The sequence below is a fragment of the Prinia subflava genome, chromosome 7, assembly GCF_021018805.1.
Source record: "Prinia subflava isolate CZ2003 ecotype Zambia chromosome 7, Cam_Psub_1.2, whole genome shotgun sequence".
NCBI classification, from domain to species: domain Eukaryota; kingdom Metazoa; phylum Chordata; class Aves; order Passeriformes; family Cisticolidae; genus Prinia; species Prinia subflava.
The window spans coordinates 620,156-646,568 of record NC_086253.1 but is presented as its reverse complement, the minus strand read 5'-3'; the positions used below and the strand labels follow the sequence as shown (position 1 = coordinate 646,568).

The 26,413-nt window shown below is 60.6% G+C and overlaps 1 protein-coding gene across 2 annotated transcripts in view; it reads right to left on the bottom strand.

The window, feature by feature from the left end:
* Positions 1–17,599, bottom strand: part of RAB11FIP5 (RAB11 family interacting protein 5) — a 37,675-nt gene extending 20,076 nt beyond the window's left edge. The window contains exons 1-3 of one of the 2 annotated variants that reach the window (XM_063401239.1): positions 17,086–17,599; positions 3,152–3,591; positions 953–1,565 (exon numbers count right to left, since the gene is read on the bottom strand). In XM_063401239.1, the coding sequence (XP_063257309.1) occupies positions 953–1,565; positions 3,152–3,591; positions 17,086–17,468 (1,436 nt within the window). In that variant the 5' untranslated portion in view covers positions 17,469–17,599. The remainder of the gene's footprint in view (positions 1–952; positions 1,566–3,151; positions 3,592–17,085) is intronic. The other variant, XM_063401240.1, reaches the window with a different exon arrangement.
* Positions 17,600–26,413: the final 8,814 nt, after the last annotated feature.

The following is a 26,413-nucleotide window of genomic DNA, read 5'->3' as shown; positions in this document are numbered from 1 at the left end:
TGGGAAGGAGGAATTTGGGGATGTGCTCACCCCTTCCCAGGTTTAACCCATGTGGGAACCAGCTTTTGTGGAGTAAACCAGGAGTGCCCCCTCGTTAAAGGAGGCTCAGACTGAACTCAAATCCTTCTGCTTGGTAAATTAGGTTAAAGTCAGCCCAGATGAGAAAAATCCCTCTAATAAACCAAGCCTGTAGACTGAAGCAGCTCCCAGTGCTGGTTGTTTTCTCTGGCTGATTTTAACCCCATTTCCTGCCTCTCACTGACAACACCCTCGACCTCTGGACTGCCAGCTCAGCTCCAGGGTGGACACGGGTGATGAATTCCTCACAGGAACAGCACAAACACCACAAACCCAAGGATTTGGAGGGATGAATCATCACACAAAGCAAGAACAGTTAGAGATTCGTAACTGGGAGAAGGGAAGGCTGGGCGGGAAGGGAAGGGGAGGGGAGAGAGCAGGGTTGGGATTAGTTACTTTGGGAATATTAATGATACCTCGTGTAATCAAAGTGCTGCATCCTGACCAGAGCCTACAGGGGGTGTGGGGTTCATAACAGGAATGTGATTACACATCCCAATATCCCACATCCCAGCCTGGCTGCCAGGAAAGCTCTTTTAGCTCATTAAAGGATAATGATCCTTCCTTTTGAGGCCACAGAACCACCTGGTGTGACCACACTGAGCCTCACCTCGCTGAGGGAAACCTCTCCATGGAGGGGATCCCTCCCTCCCCTGAGAGGCAAACACACCCCACATCCAGCAGAGGCGGTTTCTGCGGAAGCCAGGAGAGGATCCAGGAAAATCCCCTTTTTTTTTTGAGACATTTAAGAGCAAGAAAGCCTTTTCCCAGCTCTGACCTTGCCTGAGCACTCCCAGGAGCACCCAGGAGCTCTGGACATGGGAATTTGGGGCAGGAACCGCCAGCCTGGACCTCCACGCCCCGTTCCACTGACCTGGGTTTCTGAGGGGACTCTTTGGGCTCCTTGGACCCAAACCAGCCGCTGCTCTTACTCCTCTCATCCCCCGCAGCCGCGGCGTGGGCGGGGGTCCCTCTGTCCCCCTGGCCTTTGCCCCCGTGGTGGAAGAAGCCTCCCTTGGCTTTCTTGTCGTCCTTGCCGCCGTCCTCGGGCGCTCCGTCCCTGCCCGGCTCGGCGGCCGGGGCGGCCCTGCCCTCCAGGCGAGCGCTCTCCTCCATGCGGGCCCTGCCCAGGTGGTTGCTGAGGGTCACGGCCTTGGTGGACACCTTGAGCTCCTCCTGCAGCGCCAGGCTGGGCGGGGACGGGATGAACCTGGGCTCGTCCCTGTGCGGGGCCCTCTCCAGCGCCCAGGGCGCCTCGTGGGGCTCGGGGTGCAGGGGGGCGAAGGCGGGGCCCTCGTCGTGCCGCCGGGGCTCCTGGCCGTACACGTGGCTGCCGTTGATGCAGAGCGACGAGCGCGGCGCGGGCTCGGGCCCGGCCCGCGGGCTCTGCGGGCCCCGTGGGCTCTGCGGGCCCCGCGGCGCCGCGCCCGCATCGTCGCTCAACGCCCGCTTGTGGCTCGGCTTCGGCGAGGACAGCAGGTCTCTCACTGCGGGAGCAAACACAGCGCGTGAGGCACGGCACAGCATCCTCACCTTCCACCGCGAGCGCCAGGGATCGGGAACGCACCCTGCCCTCACGGGATTCTGACAGAACCGTGGGCAGCAGAGCTCACAGGAGACACAGGACTGTCCCCGAGCACAGAGGAGGCTCTGTGAGGTGACAAACCCGTTGTCTGAGAGGATCTCGAGGATCTGAGGTTGACAACAAATGCAAGGAACTCCCCAGAAGCTTTAAATCCCCAGGGTTTTAAAGCTCCCATGTGAAGCAGGAGTTTGCACTGAACAGGAGATGATGGGGCCATGAGCTCCAGGCCACTGCTGGGTGTGACGAGCCAGGAGGCTCCATCTCCCTCCCACCACCTCCAGCCTTGGACTCGATCATCTTAAAAATCTTTTCCAACCTTATTCTATGACCAAAATCTTTTCCAACCATGACTCTATGACCTTGTGCTACTGCCAGTTTTTGGGGGTAAAAGGCATGGGGAACCCAAGGAAAACAACTGACACAGCTGCTCACCCCTCCCAGCTGGAGATGCTGCCTCTTTCATGGAATCCTGGAATGCTTTGGACTGGAAGTGACCTTAAAGATCACCCCGTTCCAAGCCCCTGCCATGGGAAGGGAGGCTCCCAGTAGCTGGAAGGCTCATCCCAAGGATGATGGCACCAGCACAGGAATGTCACCCAGCAGAAGCCACACGGCCTCCCCGGGGACTCCCAGCCAACCTGGCAACGTGCTGTCTGCAGCCAATTCAACCATTTAATTTTATATTTGTTTCCAAGGCAGAAAGAATTCCCTACAAGGGCCTTTTTTGTTTGTAAATCACTGCCCTGGAAGTGCCAAGAGCTCAGATTGTTTTAATCGCCGGGGCCTGCAAGCCGGAGGCGGCTCATTAGAGAGAGCAGTGACCCAGGGCAGGGCCAGCAGCTGCCAGCCCGGCCCAGCCCAGGCAGGGACTGCTCCCGGGGCCAGAAGGAGCAGCCCTGAAGAACCCTTGGAGCTCATGGTGCAGGCTCATGGAAAAGCAAAATCGAGGATTCCTCCTGTTCCAGCAAACACCTCAGTGCCAGCACACAGAAGGTCTCGGGGGGTTTGTGCAGGATGTCACCTCTTGGTGACATCCTGGAGCAAAGGAGGCTCAGGGGGGACCTTGTGGCTCTGCACAAGTCCCTGCCAGGAGGGGACAGCCGGGGGGGTCGGGCTCTGCTCCCAGGGACAGGGACAGGAGGAGAGGGAACGGCCCCAGGCTGGGCCAGGGGAGGCTCAGGGGGGATATTGGGGAATTCCTGCCTGGAAAGGGCTGCCCAGCCCTGGCACAGCTGCCCAGGGCAGGGGTGGAGTCCCCATCCCTGGAGGGATTTCAGAGCCCTGTGCATGTGGCACTTGGGGACACGGTCAGTGGTGGCAGTGCTGGGGAACAATTGGACTCCATGATCCTGGAGCACTTTTCCAACCCAAGCAATTCCCCAATTCCCTGGTTCTGTGGCCGGGTGAGCAATCAGGAGTTAACAGGGCTGCACGGGAGGCTCAGCAGTCCCTGGCCCAGCAGGGAAGGATTATGGCTGATCCTCTTACCGGAGCGCTCGGTGGACAGGCTGCCCTGTCTGCTCGGGGATTTGGGCACCTCGGCGGCGCTGCCCGCCAGGCTCAGGCTGGCAGAGGAGATGGTGCTGTCGGAGCCCAGGGACGTGCTGGACTGCGTCAGGGATGACTTGCGCAGTTTGTTCTTCAGGAAGAAGCCCTTGACTTTGGACTTCTTGCCGCCGAGCTCGAAGTCGTCCTCCATGTCCAGGGCTCCCACGCTGCTGGGGATGATGGCAGAGGCCGACTCCAGGTCGTACTTCTTCTTGCCCGTCACCTTGTCCTTCAGCTTGCCGAAGGGCGAGCGCGGCTTGTCCTTCATGGACAGGTCGAACATGCTGGCAGTGAGGCTGTTCCGCGTGAACTGGATGCTCACCAGGATCTCACCACGCTCCTTCTCCTTCTTCCCAGCCTTGGAGTGCAGCTTGTGCCACCTGCAGCCAGAGGGGAGAGAAAAGGAGAGGGCTCTCGGTCATCCCCCAGAGTCACAAGAGCTTTGGAGAAGATGCTGCTGGCTGGGAGAAACCACCAGGGCTACCTGGCATGAGTTTCTCCAGGAAAAGGGTGGAAAATGTTGGAACTGCCCAGGGAGGTTTGGAGCCCCCATCTCTAGAGGTGCCCAAGGAATGTGGCACTCAGTGCTCTGGGCTGGGGACAAGGTGGCACAGGCTGGACTCGATGATCCAGGAGGGCTTTTCCAGCCTCAGTGAGGCTGGGATTGTCACCCAAGTGTCCCAGATATCACCTGAACCAAGCCAGAGACACAAACACCACACACAGAGGTGGCACACGGGACCTGACCCCTCCCTGATGCTCCTGCAGCTCCACCTCCATCCCTGTCCTCACCCCAACACTGCCCTTCCCTGAACAACCTGGAAAACACCACCCCAGCCACCCTGTCAGACAGACTGTGACTCTCCAGGGAAAGCTGGGAGCAGTGTTTAGAAGGAGACAAAGCCTGCTGGGCTCTGTCCTCGTGATTTAAATATCCCAGAGCCGGTGCCTCAAGGGATCCTCTCAGCAGAGACTGACCCGGAATGGCACAGGAACTGCACAGCACCCATTAAATCAGCTTCCTGCCAGACCTGCTGTGCCTCACTGCGGTGGAGGCGCTCAGGTTTGCCTGGAGGTGTCCTTGGATCGGGCACTTGGAAGGATGATGGATCCCAGGAGTTCTCTGGGGGGAGCAGCAGCTGCTGTGCAGCTCCAGCCCCACCCAGCACAACCCACCCTGCCCAGGCTGCTGACCTGGGGGCAATTCCCAAATTCCCACAGCGGGCTCATGGTGACACTCCCGAAGGAGCCACCGGCCACATCCAGCACAAGGCTCCCACTGATTCCAGAGGACTGCTGGGAATGCCTGTCTCACCCCACACAAAACCCATAATGCAGACTTTGCTCCAGAGCTGCCCGTGGAAATGGAGGAACACTGGAAAAGCCTCCAAACCACTCACTGCACAAGCAAAAATCCCCCCACACCTCCCTTTAGGAGCTGGTGCTTCTGCAGGGAATGGCCTGGCAGCTGGCAGGGCATGGAGCAGCCTCTGGAATGGGACGGGAGAGGGCTCTGGATCCCTGCCAGCAGGGGGGAATGGTGGCACTGGGGACACCAAAGCAGAGACATTCCCAGAGCCACCACCCTCTGCTTCTCCATTTCCACATTCCAATGGGGCAGCACCAATCACAGCCCACCAGGGAACCCTTCCTTCCCAAAAATCACTCCCTTCTCCCCATGGCATCCCCCACCTCTCTGCCAGTCCTGGGCACAGCCACGGCCCTGATCCCACCCAGATCCAGGTATTCAACAAAGTTCTGATTAAAATTGCCCTTAACACGGCACAAGGAAATCTGCAGGCTCGGGATGGATCCTATTTCTCCGTGTTGTGCTTCCTGGGAGCAGTGGGAGGTGAAGACACTTCTGACACGCCTTAACAATTTCCCAGAAAATAAAAATCCCAGTGGTGTCTTACATCTACTTGGAGAGGGAAGACACTGAGAAGAAAAAAAATAGGGAAGGAGAATGGGATGGGATGGAGGCGGGTGTGACCGTGCTGGAATCACCAGGGTGAGGAAAAAAACTGGAATTGTGTCCTCCAGGAGTTCCTGAATTTCTGCCAAGGAAGTTATCACAGCCTGGATGAAGGGAGGAGCTGGGAAGTCTGGGAATGCCACACCCAGAAGTGTCCAAAGCCAGGCTGGACAGGGCTTGGAGGAACGGGGATAGTGGGAGGTGGGACTGGATGGGTTTCAAGGTCCCTTCCAACCCAAACCAGGCTGGGATCCTGTGAAGGGGGCACAAAATCCCCTCATTCCCTGAGAAACTTCATCAGAGGATAATATTTATGGAAGCACCCTGGTTTTTCACCCATAAAATGCAGGAGGGACAGTGCCTGGGACTTTGCTGGGCACAGACACGGAATTAAATCCCAGTGAATCCACTGCTATTCCCACCACTCACCTATCCCACCCCATCCAATGCCCGCTGCAAAATTTTCAGTGCTCAGGTTGCCAGCTTGAAAATATCCAGGCAGGAGAAAACCATCCCTGGAAGAAGGCAGCATTAACCCCTTAGAGCAAGGCACCAGCAAGAACAGCAGCCCAGAAAGGCTGAGCCAGCGCCAGGGAGCAGGAGCAGGTGCACCAGGAGGACAATTCCCGAAGGATTGGAGGGGAAAGGGCTGCCTGGAACATCCCACAGGGCATTGTTCACTTCAGGGCAGGAGCTGGGAGCAGCTCAGGAGGGAAGGGCTGCAGCAGCCGGGGAAGGAGGGACTGGGGGCTGAATCACCCCACAGGGAAAACAAAGAGCTCTTGAAAGGAGTTTTTGTACCTTACATCATCCCATGGAAAAAAACAGGGAGAATCTGGGTGGATTAACACAGGGGAAGGCAGGAGCTCCCCAGGAGGGGATGGAACAGCCTGGACATGCCCCCAGCATCTCCCATCCCATCACCTCCAACCCTGTGAGCATCAAAGGCAGTTTGGGGCTGAGCCTGAGCTGCTCCAAAAGCAGCTGCTCAAGGCAAAACCCCTGCTCTGCTGGGATCCAGGAGCTATTTCTGGTTCCCAAGACCTCATCCACAGCTGGGGCTACACCTCCAACAGGCAACAGGGCTATTTTTAGGCTGAGCTCTCAGTTTATAGCTCAGGACGAGGGTTTGGGAGGATTCAGCTGCTCCATGTCGTGTGCTCGGGTGTTTTTATGAATCAGCCCCAGTGGAAACAGGAGGTGCAAACTCCTGGGATGCAGCAGGAGAGCAGGATCAGGGAGGGATCAAGTCCCAGACAGCAACACACAAACTCCCACCGCAGCTTTCCACCATGAGCCCCATCCCACAGCCCTCAGCTCCCCAGATTTCTTCCAGGAGCTGCCCTCGGGGGGATCCTGGGAGGGGTTTTCTGGACTGGCGCCACCCAAGGTCACATCTTGGAGAAGGACACAACGTTTTTTATGGGAATAGATGACACAGCTGGCAAACAAACAGCCTCTGCCCATAAAATCCCTTTTCCAGGTCTGAGGAGCAGAACTGGGTTACATCAGTCACACTCTGGAGCGCGGGGGGATGGAGGGAGCTGTGCCAAGCACATGCAGCCCCAGGGATCCACAAGGATCTGCTTCCTGGGCTGTTTGGAGGACACAGCTGGGATCCAGCTCCTCGCTGCACAGGACACCCACACCAAGCCACCCGCTCTGAGGGACCCTACCGAGGTTTGGAGGGGTCCCACCCCACACAGCCTTGGCTGGTTACAGAATTCCAATTAAAATTCAGTTAAACTCTGTCCCAAAGCCAGAGCTGGTGGGGATCAGGGGCAGGACTGCTCCCAGCTAAGGAGATGTGCCCCGGTCTGTGCTCCTTCCCCTCTCCCTACAGCTGGAATGTGTTCCCCAGGGGATGGAACCTGCTGGGTCAGCACCCTCTGCTCCATGGGGAGCTGCTCCTTTCCCCCAGCTCCTGCTCCCGCCTGCCAGGTGATGTCCTGCGACACACAGGGACACCTCCGGGGTGACACACACAGGGACACCTCTGGGGTGACACACACGGGGACACCTCCGGGGGGACACACTCAGGGACACCTCCGGGGGGACACATCCATGGGAATGGAGAGCCCATGGACACCTCCAGGGGGACACATCCATGGGACACCTCCAGGGGGACACACCCAGGGAATGGAGAGCCCAGGGACACCTCCAGGGGGACACACCCAGGGAATGGAGAGCTCAGGGACACCTCCAGGGGGACACACCCAGGGAATGGAGAGCCCAGGGACACCTCCAGGGGGACACATCCAGGAAATGCAGCCCCAGCCAGATGGAAGGCACAAGGCACAGGCTGGGGAAGTCCACTTTTGCTAACAAATGTGCATTCTTCCCTGTGCCACTCCATGGGTCCAGCCGTGCTGGGCGTACATCCCCACAGTGAGGGATCCCGGGATCTGTTATCCATGCCCAGGGAAGGGGCTGGAGCAGCCTGGCGTGGCTGAGGGGGAAGGAAGCAGCCACTCACCCCAGCTGTGCAGAGAGGAAACCTCAAAGACAGAAGTGCCTGGCAAGGGGAAGCTGCTGAGGCCCCGGGAGCTGCGGGGCGTGCAGCTCTGTCCCTGCGCTGTCACACGCAGCCACGTGTGGCAGGGGCTCCCCAGCCCCCACGGTGGGGCTGTGCACACTCATTTAGGTCACAGCGCTCCATGGGCACAGCCCAGCTCCCCCAGACACCCCTGAACCCCTCCCCTCTGTCCCCAGGGCAGCAGTGCCTGGGACAGCTCTGGGGATGGCACCTGGCTCTATTTTCACATTTAGCCAGGATCAGTGCAGGCACAGACAGTGGGGAGCAGACACGGGGCTGCTGCAGCCCCACAAACCCCACTGCCCTCAGCCCCTGCAGCACCCCGGGGTGCCTGGGCCAAGGGACAAACACTGCTGGGAAACAGGAGCATGGGAATGTGCCTAAGGAGGGAAAGCAGCCCCAGAGGATGAGGACGGGATGGATTTGCTCAGGGCTAACACCTTCCCCTTTCCTCTGTGCTTTGTCCTCCCTGGGCAGCAGGGGACAGGCCGGGGGGCACGGGGAACCCCTGCCCCCAGAAACATTCCCATGGGAGCTATGGGGTAATGCCTGGGCACTGCTTGTCCCATCAGTGAGAAACCTCTCTGGGTTTGGGAGCACTGGGCTGGCCCAGCTCCTCGGGATGGGGAGGGAATGCTGGAATGAGCAGGACACAGAGCCTGCCCCAACAGGAAGGCAACACCAACCCTGAGCTGAGGTCTTCCATCACCTTGTCCCTTCCACATCCCCTCCGGAGCAAGTAACTCCTTCAGCCAGAGCCTCCAGCCCATCAGCAGCTTCCAAGTCTGCATCCCAAAGCCCTGGGGTGAGCCAAGCCCATCCCACCGGTTTGGGATTACCAGGGGACACGGGGATGAGATCAGGAAAGCAAGGCAGCACCCTGCGGGAGTTAAGGGAGTTTCCTCAGGGAGTGAAGTCCCTCGGTGACTCGTGGGGTTCAGGGATGCACAGGGAAGGAGGCAGAGCTGGAGCATTTCTGGAGAGCTCCCGCTTGAGGTGCTTCCCTAACCCTAACACCTCCCAAAAGCACTGAGCACTGCCAGGGCAGGCAATGCTCACCTCAGACCCAGCACAAACTCTCCTGCACAGCTCGGAGCTGCAGCCAGACAGACACATCCCAACCCGGAGCCAGAGGCTCTTCCCAGACAGCTCCAGGCTGGCATTTACTGCTGATTCATGCCTGCAACAAGGTCAGCCCGGCTGGGCAGCAGAGCCCCAGGGCTTCAATCAAGGATCCCTTGGGCTGCTGCAGTGACAGAGCAGGGCAGGGCACGAGAAGCCAACCCAGGCACAAATCCCCCCAGAGCCCAGCACAGGGAGCTCAGGCAGCTGGGCCAGGAGGAAGCTCACCTAGCCGGGAGGGGAAGCACAGGGTGGAAAACAAGGCAGCCCCGGGGAATTTTGTGTTTTTGTCTGGCTCCGTGTTCCTGCCCCAGCCTTTCCGCAGCGCCGGTTCCGCGCTGGGTTTGGAGGCTGATCCTGCCAGGTGATCCCTGCGAGCTGCTAAAGGCACACTGGAGAACAAACAGCGGCTGATCCCCTGCGGATGGAGCAGCCCAGGTGGGAACTTCACCTCTCCCAAAGTTCTTCCAAGCAGGGCTCACACACAAGGCTCCAAGGAGCCAAGCCCAGCTCTGACACAGCCCAGCCCCGCTCCTCTGACGGGGCCAGCTCCAGGGGCTGCCCGGCAGGAACGGGGAGCAGCAGCTGTGTGGAAGGGCAGGATGCCCTGGGCACGGTCCTGGCTCCACTGGGACCACCAGGAACCCCGGTGAGAAAATGCCAGCACAGACTGGCACCTGCTGAAGGGCCCATCCCAGCACTCACAGGCCAGGAACAGGGGTATTGTCACTCCAGTGGGACTCAACAGCAGGAACAGCCTGGAAACCAGGGAAAACCCAGCCCTGCTGGGGTCCCAGCTGCTGGTGCAGCCCAGGCTGTGCCCTGGGGATGGGACAAGAGGCAAGCAGCGGGATGGGATGGAGGGGGACAGCTTTTGGACCAGGACAGACACCAGGGATGGAGAAAAGCTCTGGGGCACCAGGACGGTGCTGGAATGAGAGCACGGGCTGTAGCTCCATCTCAAATCACTTTGGGCTAAGAAAACCTGAGGCTTTTCTCTAGCACAGGATGGACAGGTGGGAAGAGGGAAGGAGGGACGACTTGAGGAGCTGTAAAGCAGCGTGAGACATTTAGGAGTGGGGACAGCAGGAGTCAGGACGTGATCCCCTCATGCTCCACAGCGCCCACGGGCTGTGCCCTCCCAGCTGCCAACAGCCAGTGACCCCCCCTGTGGTCACCCTGAGCTGCCTGCACACCCCAGCACAGGGGACAAGGTCCCTGCTGGTGACCCCTGCCCCGTGCACGAGGATCCAAAGTTAAACCACCACGAGCCCTGAGCTGACTCTGAGACTGCAAAGCACCAGGAGCTGCAGCACGGGCTGGGGCAGCTGCTCCTGGCAGCCCCTCCACGGGCACAGGGAGAAAGGAGAAACAGCCCTTGCTGCAAATCCCTTCCACTTCCAGCTGGAAGCACCACGGCAGGGCGTGCACACAGAGCCAGGAGCCAGGGGACTGGGAATGCTGCTCTCCAAAGGGACACCAGCCCCGGGAAGGGACACCAGCCCCAGAGAAGGGACACCAGCCCCGGGAAGGGACACCAGCCCCAGGGAAGGGACACCAGCCCCAGGGAAGGGACACCAGCCCCAGGGAAGGGACACCAGCCCCAGGGAAGGGACACCAAGCCCCAGGGAAGGGACACCAAGCCCCAGGGAAGGGACACCAAGCCCCAGGGATGGGACACCAGCCCCAGGGATGGGACACCAGCCCCAGGGATGGGACACCAAGCCTCAGGGAAGGGACACCAAGCCTCAGGGAAGGGACACCAGTCCCATGGCTCCACACAGCCTAAAACACCAGCTACACCCACCCTGGGAACAGGTCACACATGGATTGCTCATCCATCACATCAACCCATGCTCAGGAGTGAGTCAAACGTGAAAAAAGGGGAAAAGATAACTAATCCTGAGCCCGGCAGCAGGTTCCACTCCTTTGTCCGGGGTGGATTTGTCAGGGAAGAGACGCCCTGGAAATGCAGAGCTGGGGAGGAGCCCCGGATGCTGCTGCAGGGATGGAGTTCCCAAAGCCCCAGCCTGGGCTGGGAAGCTAAAGCCCAGGTGCCAGCCAGGCTCTGGTGGGGCAGGCGAGTTCCAGGGCAGGGGTGAGCACAGCTCAGCCAGGCACAGGCTCTGACAGCCCCGGCACAGGCAGGGGGAACAGCAGGGGCCATTTCCCCCTGGCACTGGGGAGGATGCCAGGCTCTCCTCAGACTCCTCCAGGCACCACAAAGAGCATTCCCCAAAAGGAGGGGCTGCAGAGCCCTCCCTCCCTCCCTCCTGCTCCCCACAGGCTGCCAGGAAGGGCTGGGCCAGGCTCTAGAGGGAGTCAGGGGCTGAGCACAGCTGAGCTCAGCACAGGCAACAGCACCAGCTCCCCACGCCTGCAGCTCTGTGCCCACAGGACTGAGGGGTTTTCCTGCAGCTGAGGCAACCAGGGGAAATCAGGGGAAACAGCGAGAAGCCTGAGCCTGCAGCTTTTGGGGATGTAAGATGATGGAGGGTGATGGGCCAGTGCTCTCAGCCACTGACACGCACACCCAACGTGCCAGATCTGCAAACTGGGATCAGACCACTCAAATATCTCAAACAACAAGAAAAGCAGAGTTTTCCTGCAGGAAAGCAGAGCAAGGGCCTTAAACTCCTTAAACCAGCAATGGCAACTCAGTGAAAATGGGGTTAACCGGGCAGGTAGGAGCAAAATTACACCCTGGGAAGCACCTGGGCCCTCTGCCCTGGGCTCTCAGCTCGGGGCAAACGCTTGCCTGGGGTCAGCTGGCCACCATGGGTGCCATTCCAGCCCTGGTCACCATGGGTGCCATCCCTGCCCTGGTCACCACACGTGCCATCGCAGCCCTGGTCACCACACGTGCCACCCCATCCTGGTCACCATGGGTGCCACCCCAGCCCTGGCTGCCCTCTGTGCCCCCCCAGCAGAGCATCCTGACCCAGTTTTTGGCAGCACCAGCCCCTCCTCCCCTGCAGCATTTCCACACTCCAGGGCGTTTCCTGCCTCAGACACAACAATGCTCAGAGCTGCATTTGCAGCCCCAAACCCTCCCAGCTCAGGGCATCACCCAAGGGGCTCCCTGGTGCTCCCGGCCACCTCACCAGCCCTGCTGGGCACTCTGACCACAGGGAAAAGGGCTCTTTGCCCTTGGATTCAACCTTCCCATCCCAAACCCACCCCAGAGCAGCAATTTGCTCCCCGCCCCACTGCAAGGTCTGTCCCTCTCCTCTGTGCCAAGGACAGAGCTGCAGGGATTTGGCCGTGCTCAGGTCCCAGGGGGAGCAGAGGGAGCCTGGGTGTGACAATCTCCCCTGGGAGAGGCACGAGGAGCCAAGGCCACACCGGGAATGAAAACGAGCACCAGTGCCAGGGAGATGCCACAGCCCCACTCCACTGCTAACCCTCTCCTGATCCTCATTAAATGAGGGAGGGAGATCCCACAAGCCCAGCGTGGGCTGACACAGGCCCAGAGGGGCTGGAGGAGGAGATGAGAGCGGGTCCATTCTGGGGGAACACGAGGACAGTGCCAGGGAAGGCATTTCCCACAGCAAGGAGGGGACGGGATGGGTGCCACCAGTGAGGGGAAGGGACAATGCCTGGTGTGGGGCTCAGTGAGGGAGCCCTGGCCAGGATTTGGGACCATCCTGGCTCTGAGGGAACTCCTTACCCCTGCAAGGTCCCAACACACTGAGCAGACAGGCAGCACCCATCCCCGGGCAGGATGGGCCCCTTTGGAGAGCCTCTGGATCAGCCCTTCCCTCCTCCCAGCCTCCCTGCCCGTGCTGGGGCTGACAACCTCCTCCTCCCCTCTCTCTGGCTCCATGACATCTCCCCCAAACCAAGGAGTTCCTGTCCCTTTTCCACACAGGAGCTCCACCAGAGGGGCAGAGGAGCCCTGGTGGCCCCAAGGGCTTTGGCTGGCAAAGTTTGGCAGCCACAGGGAAGCTCCTGTGGTGATGGGAGGGAGGAGAGCCCCAGCCCCGCCAGGGTGGGGATGCTGCAGCCCCACAGAGCCCAGAGCCCTCCCAGCAGCAGGTGCCCCCCAGCTGGGCAGAACAGGAACAAGAAGAGGGAAGCGCAGCACGGAAGGGCTTTGGGGAAGTCAGAGCTGAGCTGACTCTGCAGAGGGAACAACTCCCCCAGATGAGTTCCCCATCACTGCCAGCCCAGACAGCAGCCAGGGAGCAACTGCAAGTCACTGTGGAAAGGCAGAGCCAGAATCCTGATCCTGCTGCACTCACAGTCCCTCAAACACAGCTCCAGCACCGCAAAGCCCCGGCTTTGAGCCCTGGCAGGTCGGTGTTTGCACCTTTAACCTTTCCCATGCCCGAGGGGCTGGGAGAGCTTTGGGACACAAGGCAGATGGGAATGGTTACAGAGAGGGACCAGGGAATGGCAACCAAGGGCTTGCTTTGGCCAGCCCAGGAAATCTTGGACCTTTGCTGCTTCCTCCCACCATCAGCCTCACCCTCACATAGCAAAATCAAGGATATTTTGTGTTCAAAAGGGAGATCCAAGGCCCAGTCCTGCAGGTGTTCCCCTCAATGTCCCTCAATGTCCCCTCCCATGCTGCTCACCCAGGGGATGCTACACCCTGGCCAAGGGAAAGGTCTCCAAGTCCATTGCAGAGGGACTGGGGACAAGGGATGGAGGGACAGGACACAGGGAATGGCTCCCACTGCCAGAGGGCAGGGATGGATGAGATCTTGGGAATCAGGAATTGTTCCCTGGCAGGGTGGGCAGCCCTGGCACAGGGTGCCCAGAGCAGCTGTGGCTGCCCCTGGATCCCTGGCAGTGCCCAAGGCCAGGCTGGACACTGGGGCTGGAGCTCCCTGGGACAGTGGGAGGTGTCCCTGTCACAGCAGGGATGGCACTGGGTGACTCTTACAGTCCCTTCCAACCCAAACCACTCTGGGATTCTCTGATTCCATGCACACCCAGCCTGTTGGGTGGAAGCCTGTGGCACTCCCAGCTTTCCCAGGTGCCTGCTGATGGGCTGGGTGTGCAGGGGACAGTCCCTGGCTCGATGCCACCTCACAGGATGAGCCCCCACGGGGGACTCCAAGGGCATTTCCTGAATGCTGGAAAGCAGAGGCAACAGCTGCCTTGTGAGTTCCCCAAAATCTCTCTTTTCCTGGGCTGGATCCTGGTTTTGTAGGGACTGAGCACAGGACAGGGAGCTGCAGGATCAGGTGAGGACCAGGAGATCCTGCCCGGGGTTTTTTTGATGCACAAAGGCTCAAGTGCAAAGGGGGAAATGATGCTCGGAGCTTGCTTCGCCTGCCAAGCCCAATCCCTGGAGCTGCCTGAGCGTGGGACAAACCCTGGGATGCCCAAAAAGGCCATGAAAGCCCTCAGGCTGCTCTTGTGCAAGTGCAGGAGTTGCTTTTCTCCTGGCAGAGCACTGGAATGACCCAGGTTGAGGCGCTGGGGGCAGTAAACACCCGCGGCCTCCCCAGTCCTCCTGCCCGGAGAAGGGTCCAAGTCTGACGGAACATTTTCCACCCAGCCGAAAACAAGGATAATAATTATCACCGGTGGAGCTTCTGTGCAATAAAAACCAGCAGGGAAATGAGAGCAAGGTCAGCACACTGACAAGGGAGCCTGTGCTGGAGCAGGCTCCCACCCCAGCTGGCAGCAGGACGGGATCCCTGAATGCGGCCGGGGCAGAGGCTCGGCCCCACAGCCCCGTTATCTCCCCAGCACAGGCCTGCCTGGGCTCGGCAGGGCCGGCCCCAAGGGTGGGAGCCTCTGTTTGTTTTGCTCTTTTTAATCTGAGACTCGAAGTTTCCTCCTGAACAAAGTTGTTTCCAGCGGGGCCGCACCAGTCGGAGCCGGCTGGAAGCTCCCAGAGAGGCAGAACCCCCGAGCTCCCCATGATCCTTCTCCCACCTGGCTGGACAAGCTCCAGCCCCCGGGATTCTCCTCCAAAAATCCAGGCTGCAGAGCTGCCACCCACCCTGGGGACACTGCCAGCTCGGGGCTGGATGAGCGGAGGTGCTCGGGGCACAGGGTGAAAGCTTCGTGTGTTCCGTGCTTACTTCCATCCTCAGGGGCCACGGGTGGAAACAGGGAGTTCTAAAAGCTCTTGTGATCCCAAATGCCACAAGGGGAAGTGCATTTTCCTTATGCAAGCAAAGCTACAGGAAGGGAGGGGGACAGACAGCAAATGAGAGAATCATGGAATGGGTTGGGCTGGAAGGGACCTCAAAACTCAACCCAGTGCCACCCCTGCCATGGCAGGGACACCTCCCACTGTCCCAGGCTCCAAGCCCCAATGTCCAACCTGGCCTTGGGCACTGCCAGGGATCCAGGGGCAGCCACAGCAAAGCTGGGAATTCCAGCCCAGCCCCTCCCCACCCTCCCAGGCAGCAATTCCTGCACAAGATCCCAGCCCAATCTCCCCTTTCCCAGTGGGAGCCATTCCCTGTGTCCTGTCCCTGCAGGTCTTGTCCCCAGTTCCTCTGCAGCTCTCCTGGAGCCCCTGCAGGGCCTGCAAGGTCTCCTTTCTCCAGCCCCCTGGGGACCGCCAGCCCCGTGCCCTTGGCTCAGGAGCGGTGTCACGGGGTGACCGCGGGGTCCGGCCAGGCTGGACATTGCTCCCGTGGGATTAACAGCCCCTGAGAGACCTTTGAGATGGGACCGAGCCCTGGTGGGGCCTCACAGGGCTCCTGCTTTGCACAGCTCCACGAAAACCTCTCCAAAGCCCCTGTCCCGGCTCATTCCCCAGCCCTGGGGCTGTTCCACATCCCCGTGTCTCTCCCGAGCCCCTGTCCCGGCTCATTCCCCAGCCCTGGGGCTGTTCCACATCCCCGTGTCTCTCCCGAGCCCCTGTCCCGGCTCATTCCCCAGCCCTGGGGCTGTTCCACATCCCCGTGTCTCTCCCCAAGCCCCGCAGCCGGCGCTGGTTCCAGTCAGGCCCCAGGAATCCCAACCCAGCTCCTCCGACACCGCCCGGCCTCGGGCACTTTGCTAAGAAAAGCAAAACGAACGCGGGGGGAGCTCGGTGTCTGCGGGTTACAATTCCTGAATTCCTGCTCCCTGCCCACGCTCCCGTTCCAGGGCAGCCTCCGCGGCTGTGGGGCCGCGTTTCTCCACGGCAAAGTTTCTGCAATCCCTTTCCACCCTAATCCCCGGGGCAGGAGGGCGAGGGAGGCTCCTCTCCCAGCCCGCAGCTCCGGGCAGCGGGCCAGCAGAATTCCCGGGATTCGGGGGCCGGGGGGACGCTCCGGAGGCAGCGCCAGCCCAGCCGGCTCTGCGTGGAACAAAGCCCCCCAAACTGCAGGGATTTCAGCCACATTCCTGCACTTTCGTGCTTGGCAAAAGCTCCAAAACATTGTGATTGTTTTAAACCCTTCTGGGGAAGGGGGAGGATCAGCAATTCCCCCCACGCACAGGATTTTGGGGTCTGGACCCCCAAACTGGGCACCCTCCCTCACAAACCAGGTGACAACGGAGGGGCTGCAAAGCCACCGCAGCCATCAGGGCACAAACCACGAGGTGCGGCTGTGCCACGGCTCCCAGGAGAGCCAGACCCGGGAGAACCTGCGGGGTGCAGAGGGACCCTGGCAGGGGGGTGGATGCTCTGCTGCCCTGTCCGGCACGATCCCCTCGCAGGGGGACGGAGGCCCCGAGGCAGCCCCTGTGCCACCTCCTTCCCGCCGCACACGCCATGTCCCTCCCCTCCTCCATGTCCTTCCTGGAGCATCCCCGGGCCCTGCGAGCCCCCGAGCTCTGCCGCGTCCTTCCGGGGACACCCTGGGGACACCCTGGGGACACCTTCCAGGGGCCCGTGCCAACCCTCCTGCGGCGGGCACAGCCCAGGACGGGGGGTGAGCCCCCCGAAATCCCTTCCCGGGACACGCCTGACCCGCCACACCCCGACCCCTGCGGCACATCCAGGGTGCCCGTGGCAGCCGCGATGTCCTTCCTCCCCCGCACCCGTCCTGGCTGCCCCGGGACCCCGCGGTGCCCGTCCGGAGCCGCACGGTGACCCAGCGCCAGCCACGCCAGGGCACCGGGGGATTCCATGTGCCCACCCTGGGGCACACTGAGACCCCACCCGGGACACACGAGGGTCCCAGGACACCCATCCCGGGCCACACGGGGGTCCCGGGACACCCACCCCGGGGCACACGGGTGTCCCAGGACACCCACCCCGGGCCACACGGGGGTCCCAGGACACCCACCCCGGGCCACACGGGGGTCCCGCCCAGCCCCGGCCGGGCCCGCACTCACCGCTCGTCGGGCTCGCGGCCGCGCTGCCGGGCGGGCTCCAGGGGCACCAGGGCCTGGCCCAGGAACCGGTCCATGCCCACCAGCGCCCGGTGCATCACCGTGAGCACCAGCCCGGGGCAGGCCCCGGGCTCGGGGGGCAGCTCGAAGGCACATTCCTCCCTCCACTCGGGGCTGCCGCCGCTCTTCTCGGCCACCGAGGTGCTGTACTTCTCGCGGCCCAGCTGGATCACGGTGTACGCGTCGCTGCCGCCCGCTTTGCCTTTGCCGCCGCCGCCGCCCTTGCAGCGCAGCCCGCGGGCCCGCACCACCGTCACCTGGACGTGCGTGGGCAGCCAGGCCGGGCAGCCCTCGGCGGGCAGCGCGGCCGCCCGCAGCAGCGCCATGGCCGGGCCGGGCCGGGCCGGGCCGGGCCGGGCGGGGCCGGGGAGAAGCGGCCGGGCCGGGCCGGGCCCCGCTCGGAGCCGCCGCTGCCGCAGCGCGAGCCACACCGGCCGCGCCGGCCCCGCCCACAACGGTGCCGGCCCCGCCCCCGCGCCCCTCTGGCCACGCCCACAAGGACGGCCCGGCTCTGCCCCCGCCCGGCTTTAGCCCGGCCCCCGCCACGCGCTAGCCCCGCCCCCAAGCCTTGGCCACGCCCCACGAGCGGCCATAGCCCCTCCCCACTCCCGCCCCTCCCGCCTTGACTCCGCCCCGGCCCCTCTGGCCCCGCCCCCTGGCCCCGCCCCGCGGAGCGGCCGGAGGGGGCGTGGCTCGGGGCGCGCGCAGGGGGCGTGGCAGGGGCGGGGCCGGGGTGACGCCCAGCCCCGGTGCGGCCACACCCCTGCGGTGGCACCCCTGCGGTGACACCCCTGCGGTGGCACCGGTGACACACACGCATCCCCAGGACCCGGCACCCCTGCCCGCACCCCCGGCTGGCTCTGCCACTCTGCCTGTCCCCCAGACCCCGCCACGGCCGTGGGGTGCACAGGTGTGTCCCTGCACAGGTGTGTCCCTGCACAGGTGTGTCCCTGCACAGGTGTGTCCCTGCACAGGTGTGCCATGTACATACAAGCACACAGGTATGTCTGTACCCGAGTGTGCTCATGCCCAAGCGTGTCCATGCCCAGGTGTGTCCATGCCCAGGTGTGTGCATGTCCTGGTGTGTCCGTGCTCAGGTGTGTCCACACACTAATGTGTTTGTTCTCAAGTGTGCCCATGCCCAGGTGTGCCCATGCCCAGGTGTGCCCATATCCAGGTGTGCCCCTACCCACACCCCACGCCTGCACACCCACACCTGTGTCCCCCCCCGGCTGACGGAGCCCCCAGGGCCGTTCTCCCGTGACCACGCGCACACGGAGCAGATTCCCGGTGTCCCCGCGGATCATTCCCGGTGTCCCCACGGGTTTATCCCCGGTGTCCCCACGGATCATTCCCGGTGTTCCCGCGGATTATCCCGGGGCTCGGCGCGCCCTTCCCCTCGCAGCCAGGAGCGTGTCCCAGGCCGGGGCAGGCGAGGGGCAGCCCCCGCGCTAATGTCGCGTTAACCGCGCTCCGCCGCCCTTCCCGCCCGCAGCAAGGTCGCGGCGCGGCCGCGGGCGGCGATGCGGCCGCGATAAGCGGCGGCCGGGGCGCCGGGGTCGGTGCCTGCGCTGCGCTATCGCTGCCATCTCCGCTCCGCTCCCGCGGCTCCCGGCGCGCCCGTTCCGCTCCAGCGCGGGGGCACCAGCGGCTCCCGTTCCAGCCCCGGCCATTACATGGGCCCGTGGCCCTTTCCCTGCTTTGGGGACACCCAGCAGCTCCGAGGTCCCTTTCAGCACCATCATTCCATGGTTTCTGTGTCCCTTTCCCTGCTTTGGGGACACCCAGCAGCTCCAAGGTCCCTTCCAGCCCCATCATTCCATGGCCCTGTGTCCCTTTCCCTGCTTTGGGGACACGGAGTGTGTTCCCCTTCCAGCCCCATCATTCCATGATTCCTGTGTCCCTTTCCCTGCTTTGGGGACACCCAGTGGCTCTGAGGTCCCTTCCAGCCTCATCATTCCATGGTCCTGTGTCCCTTTCCCTGCTTTGGGGACACCCAGTGGCTCTGAGGTCCCTTCCAGCCCCATCATTCCATGATTCCTGTGTCCCTTTCCCTGCTTTGGGGACACCCAGTGGCTCTGAGGTCCCTTCCAGCCCCATCATTCCATGGTCCTGTGTCCCTTCCCCTGCTTTTGGGGCTCCTGCTTGCCCCAAATGCTCCTGATGGGGCTGCAGCAGCTGAGTGCAGGAAGAGCCACATTTTACCCCAAAAAGCCTCCAAGCAAACACATGACTGGTGGAAAATCCTGTATTTTCTCCGTCGGGGTGTGCTGCCCCAGCCGTATTCAAATATCCCGTTAAAATATGCTTCATGTGGGAATAAAACCCGACGCCGGGAATTCCTTATCGCCCCCGAGATGAACTAAAATCCAATTATCCCTCCAGTCCAGGGCCTGTCCCTGCTCCACCGGCCGCCCCTTATCCCTCCTCAGCATCTGCTTTTGATTTTCCCTTCTTTTGATTGTTTTCCCCCCTTTTTTATGCTCTGATTATCTCTACTCTCACCACATCTCCTCTTCTCCGCCACTTCCCATCTTTTACCTCCATAATTGGGAATTTTTTTCCATCTCCCTTCACCTTCCCTGCCCTGCTCCTATTTATTTATCTCGTATTTATTCATCTCTCTGATTTCATGCTCACCTCTGCATTTGATGCATAAGGAGGGTTTTTAATTACCCCTGAAATCAATTACTGTATTTTTTATTCCACTTTGGAATCAAAGGGAACAGAGGGATCCTTTGCAGCTTCCTCAGCAAGCCTGAGCTGAGTGAAATTTTCCTTTAATTCTTGTTCCAACTTTAATCTTTTTGCTTTAAATTTTACTTCAACTTCAATTTTTAACATCGATTTTTCCTTTGTCTTTAATTTCTGCTGTTATTTTATTTTTTTCCTTCAATTTTAATTTATTATTTTCCGTTCATTTCTCCCTCAACTTGAACTTTTTTCTTCAATTTTTGATTAACTTAATTTTTTCTTCCTCCTCCCCCAGCTCACCCGATGCTCCTCTAAAACTCTGGATGTGGACTCCCAACAAACCCAGCTCCCACCCTGGGAAGAAGCTGGAAAATAACACAAATATAATGACTTTCTTTTTCTTTCTCCATATTTTTGGTCCAAAATCCCACTCTCCATCCCAATGGGATCAGCAGCTGCTCGCTCCAGGAGCTTCCCAGGCTGGAGCTGCCCCTCCCTGGGGTGGGAGAAGCTCCTTGGTGGGGCTGCAGAGCAATGGGAATTTCCTGGGAGTGAAGGGAAGCGCTGCAGGAAACACTGGGAGCTGCACGATGGGATGTGGGATTGGGGATGCTGAGCCAGGCCTGGCTCCCATTCCCAGGGCTGGGATCCCATTCCCAGGGCTGGGATCCCATTCCCAGGGTTGAGATCTCATTCCCAGGGTTGGGATCCCATTCCCAGGGCCGGGATCCCATTCCCGGGGCTGGGATCCCATTCCCAGGGCTGGGATGCCATTCCCAGGGCTGGAATCCCATTCCCAGGGCTGGGATCCCATTCCCAGGGCTGGGATCTCATTCCCAGGGCAGAGCTGGGAGAGCTGGGAATGTTCCCCTGGTGAAAGGAAGGCTCCAGGGAGAGCTGCCAGCCCCTGGCAGGGCCTGCAGGGGCTCCAGGAGAGCTGCAGAGGGACTGGGGACAAGGGATGGAGGGACAGGACACAGGGAATGGCTCCCACTGGGAAAGGGGAGATTGGGCTGGGATCTTGTGCAGGAATTGCTGCCTGGGAGGGTGGGGAGGGGCTGGGCTGGAATTCCCAGCTTTGCTGTGGCTGCCCCTGGATCCCTGGCAGTGCCCAAGGCCAGGCTGGACAGGGCTTGGATCCACCTGGGACAGTGGGATGTGTCCCTGCCCATGGAACGGGATAGGATTTAAGGTCCCTTTCAACTCAAAACATTCCTCAGTTCCATGGAATCTCTTCCCCAGTTCTTATCCCTGCAAATATTCCCACCACCATCAAACCCTCCTCAAGCCTGGACACACGGACTGGGACTGAGAGCAGCACCCAGAGCTCCCCCAGCCCCAAGTCCTTGGAACACAAGCAGCAGAACTTGTTCAGATCCGTGGGGAAGGGGCCGGAGGCCGCGGGTTCCCAGCCCAGAATCCCAGCTGGCAGCGCAGGGATGCCCGGGAATGGAGGGAGGGAGCGGAGGGGAGTGGGGCTGTGGGGGAAGGGGCCTGAGCCAAGACAAATAAAGAGTTCAAATGGGAAACGATTAAAACTAAACTAAAGTCAAATAAATGGAAAGCGGGGGAGATAAGGCGCGGGCGCCCTCGCTGCCTATTTAACATTCATTGGATTGAATAATCAGGCCTCATTATCTCAAATTGCTGCATATTTGCCCTCAAAATGCTAATTTGAAAGTTGGCTGCGAGCGCCGTCTGCCTATTTTGACTAAAATATGATTTTGCTTTATTGTGCGGCGCTCGTAGCTCCGGGGGCATTTCCCCTGCGCCAACCGAGCGGGGAATGGGCAAAAAAAAGGGAGGAAAAAATCACCCAACATTTATCAAAAGCTGGCCGGGGAGGAGAGCGGGGCCCTGCTTTGCGTAGAAATGGCATTTTTAGGCCTCGCAGTGAAATTAAAGCGTTATCAGGCGCTTTTCGGGATGGACACTTTATCGCTCATCTCGGGAAGGGAAATGGGAGAAATAATTGGCTTTTATTCTGATTGTTTGGTGGAGTGGGGAGGGCTGGGGGCTCCTCCCTCCCCTCTCCCTTCTCCTGCCCCCCTGTCCCCTTCACCCGCCCTTCCAGGGGGCAGAATCGCCGCTCTGGGCTTTAGCCAGAGGACCCCGCATGGAAAATGTGCTCCACTTGATCTCGGGCCGGGATTCAGGGCATCAATCCCCTGGTGCTATTACCCTTGCCGGGAGTCAATCAATGCTGATGAGGTGGGAACAGCGGGCGGGAGCGGGGTCAGCGGAGGGCGCTGCCTGCGCCCCCCGATCCCGCCGGAGCCGTGCGGGACTCTCTCCCCAAGGACACATCGCTCCTGCAAAGCCCCCGCGCTGTTTGCACAGCAAACTGCAATTGTGCGCCGGATTAAGGGGGCTCCGGGGGAGGCCAAGGGGCCTTGTTGACAAACCGGGGTGGAAATCCGGCGCCATCAATTCCGCGGGCGCCTCTGGATTTGGCAATGACACCGCGGGTGACTTTCCCGCTGGGCAGATGGAGGGGCGCTGACCCCTCCCACACTTGGGGGGCAGATGGCGAGAGAAGGGGACCCCCCGAGGGGCTGGTGGCCCTGGGGCTGCTGAGACCCCCCCGGAGTGGACCCCAGGGAAGGTCAGAGGAGTTTGGTGCTGCTGTCCCAAAATCAGCGTGTGAAGGACAAATCTCCCCCTGCCCGTGGTCCCCACTGCTGCTGTCCCTTGGGGTGGTGGGGACGTGTCCCACATCGACACCCAAAGGCTCAGCCAGAGCTCGTGTGGCTCGATGGCACCCAAGCACGGGGAGGGGACAGCTCAGAACTCCCCTGGATCCATCGGGATAACCCTCCGTAATAAACACCCCGGGAAAAACCTCCTGGCACTGGAGGGTCCCATCCTGGGGTGTCCCTCCCACTGTCCCATGCTGGTGTGTCCCATCCCACTGTCCCATCCTGGGGTGTCCCATCCCACTGTTCCATCCTGGTGTGTGCCAGCCCAGTTTGTCCCATCCTGGTGTGTCCCATCCTGCTGTCCCACCCCGCTGTGTCCCAGCCCTCCTGTTCCTTCCAGGTGCCTTCCATCCCAGATATCCCATTCCAGCGTGTCCCAGCTGGCGTGTCCCAGCTGGTGTCACCAGCCCAGTGCATCCCACTCTGGTGTGTCCTGTTCCAGTGTGTCCCTTCCCACTGTCGCATCCCAGTGTCCCATCCTGCTGTCCCCATCCTGCTGTCCCCATCCCTCTGTCTCATTTCAGTGTCCCCACCCCACTGTCCCCATCCCACTGTCCCATCCCCTGTCCCATCCCTTTGTCCCCATCCCTCTGTCCCCATCCCCTGTCCCATTTAAGTGTCCCCATCCCGCTGTCCCCATCCCTCTGTCCCATTTCAGTGTCCCCATCCCGCTGTCCTATCCCTCTGTCCCCATCCCTCTGTCCCCATCCCCTGTCCCATTTCAGTGTCCCCATCCCTCTGTCCCCTCCCGGTGCCGCCGGGGCCCAGCGCGGTCTGGGATCGCCCTCTGGCGGTCACTGCGGGAACGGCACCGCGGGGACCCACTGGGACCCACTGGGACCCCACTGGGACCTCACTGGGACCCTGCTTTGGGACCTGCCCTGCGGCCCCTCCCAGCCGGGATCCTCTGGGATCCCCTGCCCGGGATGTTTTACTGGGATCCCCATAACTGGGATCTCTGGATACACTCAGTACGATCGGCCCTGACTGGCATCCCCAGTAATTAGCAGCCTGTTAATTGGGGTGGTTGGTGATGGGAGCTGGAAGCTGACTGCAGTTGTGCCAGCTGGAACGTTCCCTAACTGGGATCCCTGCTAATCGGGAATGTTCCCTAACTGGGATCCCTGCTAACTGGGATTGTCACTAACTGGGATGTTCCCTAAGTGGATCCCTGCTAACCAGGTATGTCACTAACTGGGATCCCTGCTAACTGGGATTGTCACTAACTGGGACGTTCCCTAACTGGGATTGTCACTAACTGGGACGTTCCCTAACTGGGATCCCTGCTGACAGGGGTGCCCTGGATCCCTGTGGATCAGAGGTGCTCAGCACTCCAGGTGCCTTTGGGAATTGGACAGATGCTCCAAAAAGGGAATGTTTTGTGGAAGTGGCTCCTTTGGCACTCCAGCATCCAAAGGAGTTTGGGTACGGAGCAGGACCAAAGCAGAGCGGGAAGGGCAGGGCAGGGACCCCAGGGGAACCACAGGTCCAAAAGCCCCAGAACAGAAATAAGGAAGATTATGGAGAAAAAACAAAATCATCATTTTTTCTTCAGGTGTATGGAAAAAGCTTTGAACAATACCTACCCCTGCTGCCCCAATTCCTGAAGGATCCATCCCAGCCCTGGGAAACCCATCCCATTCCTGGGGTGATCAAACCCAGCCCTGGGAAACCCATCCCATTCCTGGGGCGATCAAACCCAGCCCTGGGGGCCCATCCCAGTCCCAAGGGTTCCCTTCCCAGCATCCTGGGACAGCAGGATCCTGTCCTGCTGCAGGACACCCCAGTTTGGGATTTGGGGCACATCCTCTCCCATATCATTCAGCTAGGGATGTCATTATCTGCAGAAATTCCTCTGTTGGAGCTGCCAACTTTAAAAAGCTCCTGTGCAAGGAGTTTCTCGGGTCAGGGAAATCTCACAGGGTTTAATAATTTTTTTTCTTTATTTTTCCTGCATTTTCACCCTCAAACAGCTGGGGTGACCTGTGCACGTCTGAGTCCTGCTTGGGAAAATCTCCCTGGAGCTGGGTCAGGTCTTTGGAGAGAAGAAGTGGAGCTGCATATCTTAGGATGCTTAAGGGAGGGCTTTGCTCTGCATCCCAAATGTGGGTGTGAGACCTTTAATAACTGGAAAGAAGAGAGGATTTTCTTGGGGGCGGATGTGGAATTCCAATAAAATGATCCCACAAAGGACCAGGGTCAGGTCTGGATCCTCCTCAGCCACTTGATGGCAGTGAGTATCCAAACACTTCCCTGTTTCCCAGTAATTTCGGCGGAATTGGTAGAAAATGTCCCTTTTCCCGGCAAACTGGGGGTGTCCCTGGCCACACACGCAGGGCTGGCAGTCGTGGATTTTGTGGGTGAAAGGCTCCAAGAGCCGGGATGGACACACGGACAGACGGACAATGGGCAGAGGGATGCTGCAGGACAGGGCAGGGACACAAAGCCCAGGGGGCTCCGGGGTCACCCTGAGCCTCTCCGGGGATCCTGGAGGCTCCATCCCCCTGCAATCCACACCCTGCCCAGACGGCCTGGCCCAGGCCTAATGAGCAGCTTTGTCATTAATTAGCTCAGGAGCTGGAGCCTTCGGCAATTAATCCTCGAAATTAGGCACGAGCCATCCCTGGATTCACATCCTGCTCCGGGATCCAGACCTGCTGAAAGGAGGCCGGGTCTGTGACCCCAGTTCCAGCTCTCCCTGCTCCTCGTCTGCACCTCCCCAAATTCCTGCCACCTCCCTGCCATCCCTGCAGGACAGGATTCTCCCAGCTGGAAAAGAAAAGGGTTCCAAACAACTACTGGGTACCCCTATCCCCATTTTGCCCCAAATCATTTGGATACCAAAGCACCTCTGGGTCCCAGTATCCCCATTTTGGCCCCGCATCCCCTGGATCCCACCCCCACGGGTGCCACGAGGATCCCACCCAGCTCAGGGATGCTGAGCAGCCCCATCCTGGGACCACCCGGCTGTGTGAGGGCTCCAGGGGTGTTTGCTGAGCTCCGTCAAACAGAGGAGAGGAAAAGGGGAATAAAAAAAGGGAAAGCACCTCCTTTCCAAACACAGCCGAGCCCACCAAGGGCCTCCCGCCTTTTCATCTTTCCAAGGCCGTAATTAAGACCCAATAACACCAAATCTGCCACCCTTTCATCTCTGCCCCCTCCCCAGGGCCTCTGTTTGCCCCCGCCGCAGTGGCAGTGGGAGGGGTCCCCGTGCTGCCCAGGGATGTGGCATCGCCCCTCACGTGCCCACCACGGGATTTTAGGGCTTTTTGGGGGTACAGACCCCCCTGGGGAGCTTTCCCCTGCCGGGGGGTGCCCCAGCACCGCGGATCTGGGGGTTCCCGTGTCCGTGTCCCCCCCGAGGTGCCGGGAGGCCGCAGAGCAGGGGATGCTCCTGCCCAGGCACAGCCCGTGATGACTTTCCCAGCCCGCAGCCCTGCTCGGGCCATTCCCAGCCCGGGGTTCGGGGTCTGTCCCTCGGGAAGCCGAACGAGGGGGCTGCTGCGGCGCAGGTGTGGCCCCGGCCCGGCTCCCCCGAGCCCCATTTCCTCCCCCGTAAAGCCCCGAGCCCCGGGGGAGCCGCTCGGCCGAGGTGTGACTTTTCCCAGCTCATTAGGAAAAGCTGCGGGATTTTTAAGACTCTCAGACCCTAATGACCATCTGAATCCCATCAGCCGAGCTGGGGCTGCAGGAGAGCCCCCCGCCTCTGCCGCTGCCACCAGGGCATCCCTGCGCCTCCCCTCGCTGGCCCGGGGTGTACTGACCCCCCAAAAGGGCCGGGGACAGAGCTCAGAGCGCCAAGGGGGACCCCAAGTCCCTCTCCTGGGAATTTGGTGGCCTTAGAGTGACACTGGGTTCCTGTGTGGTCCCCTGGGCAT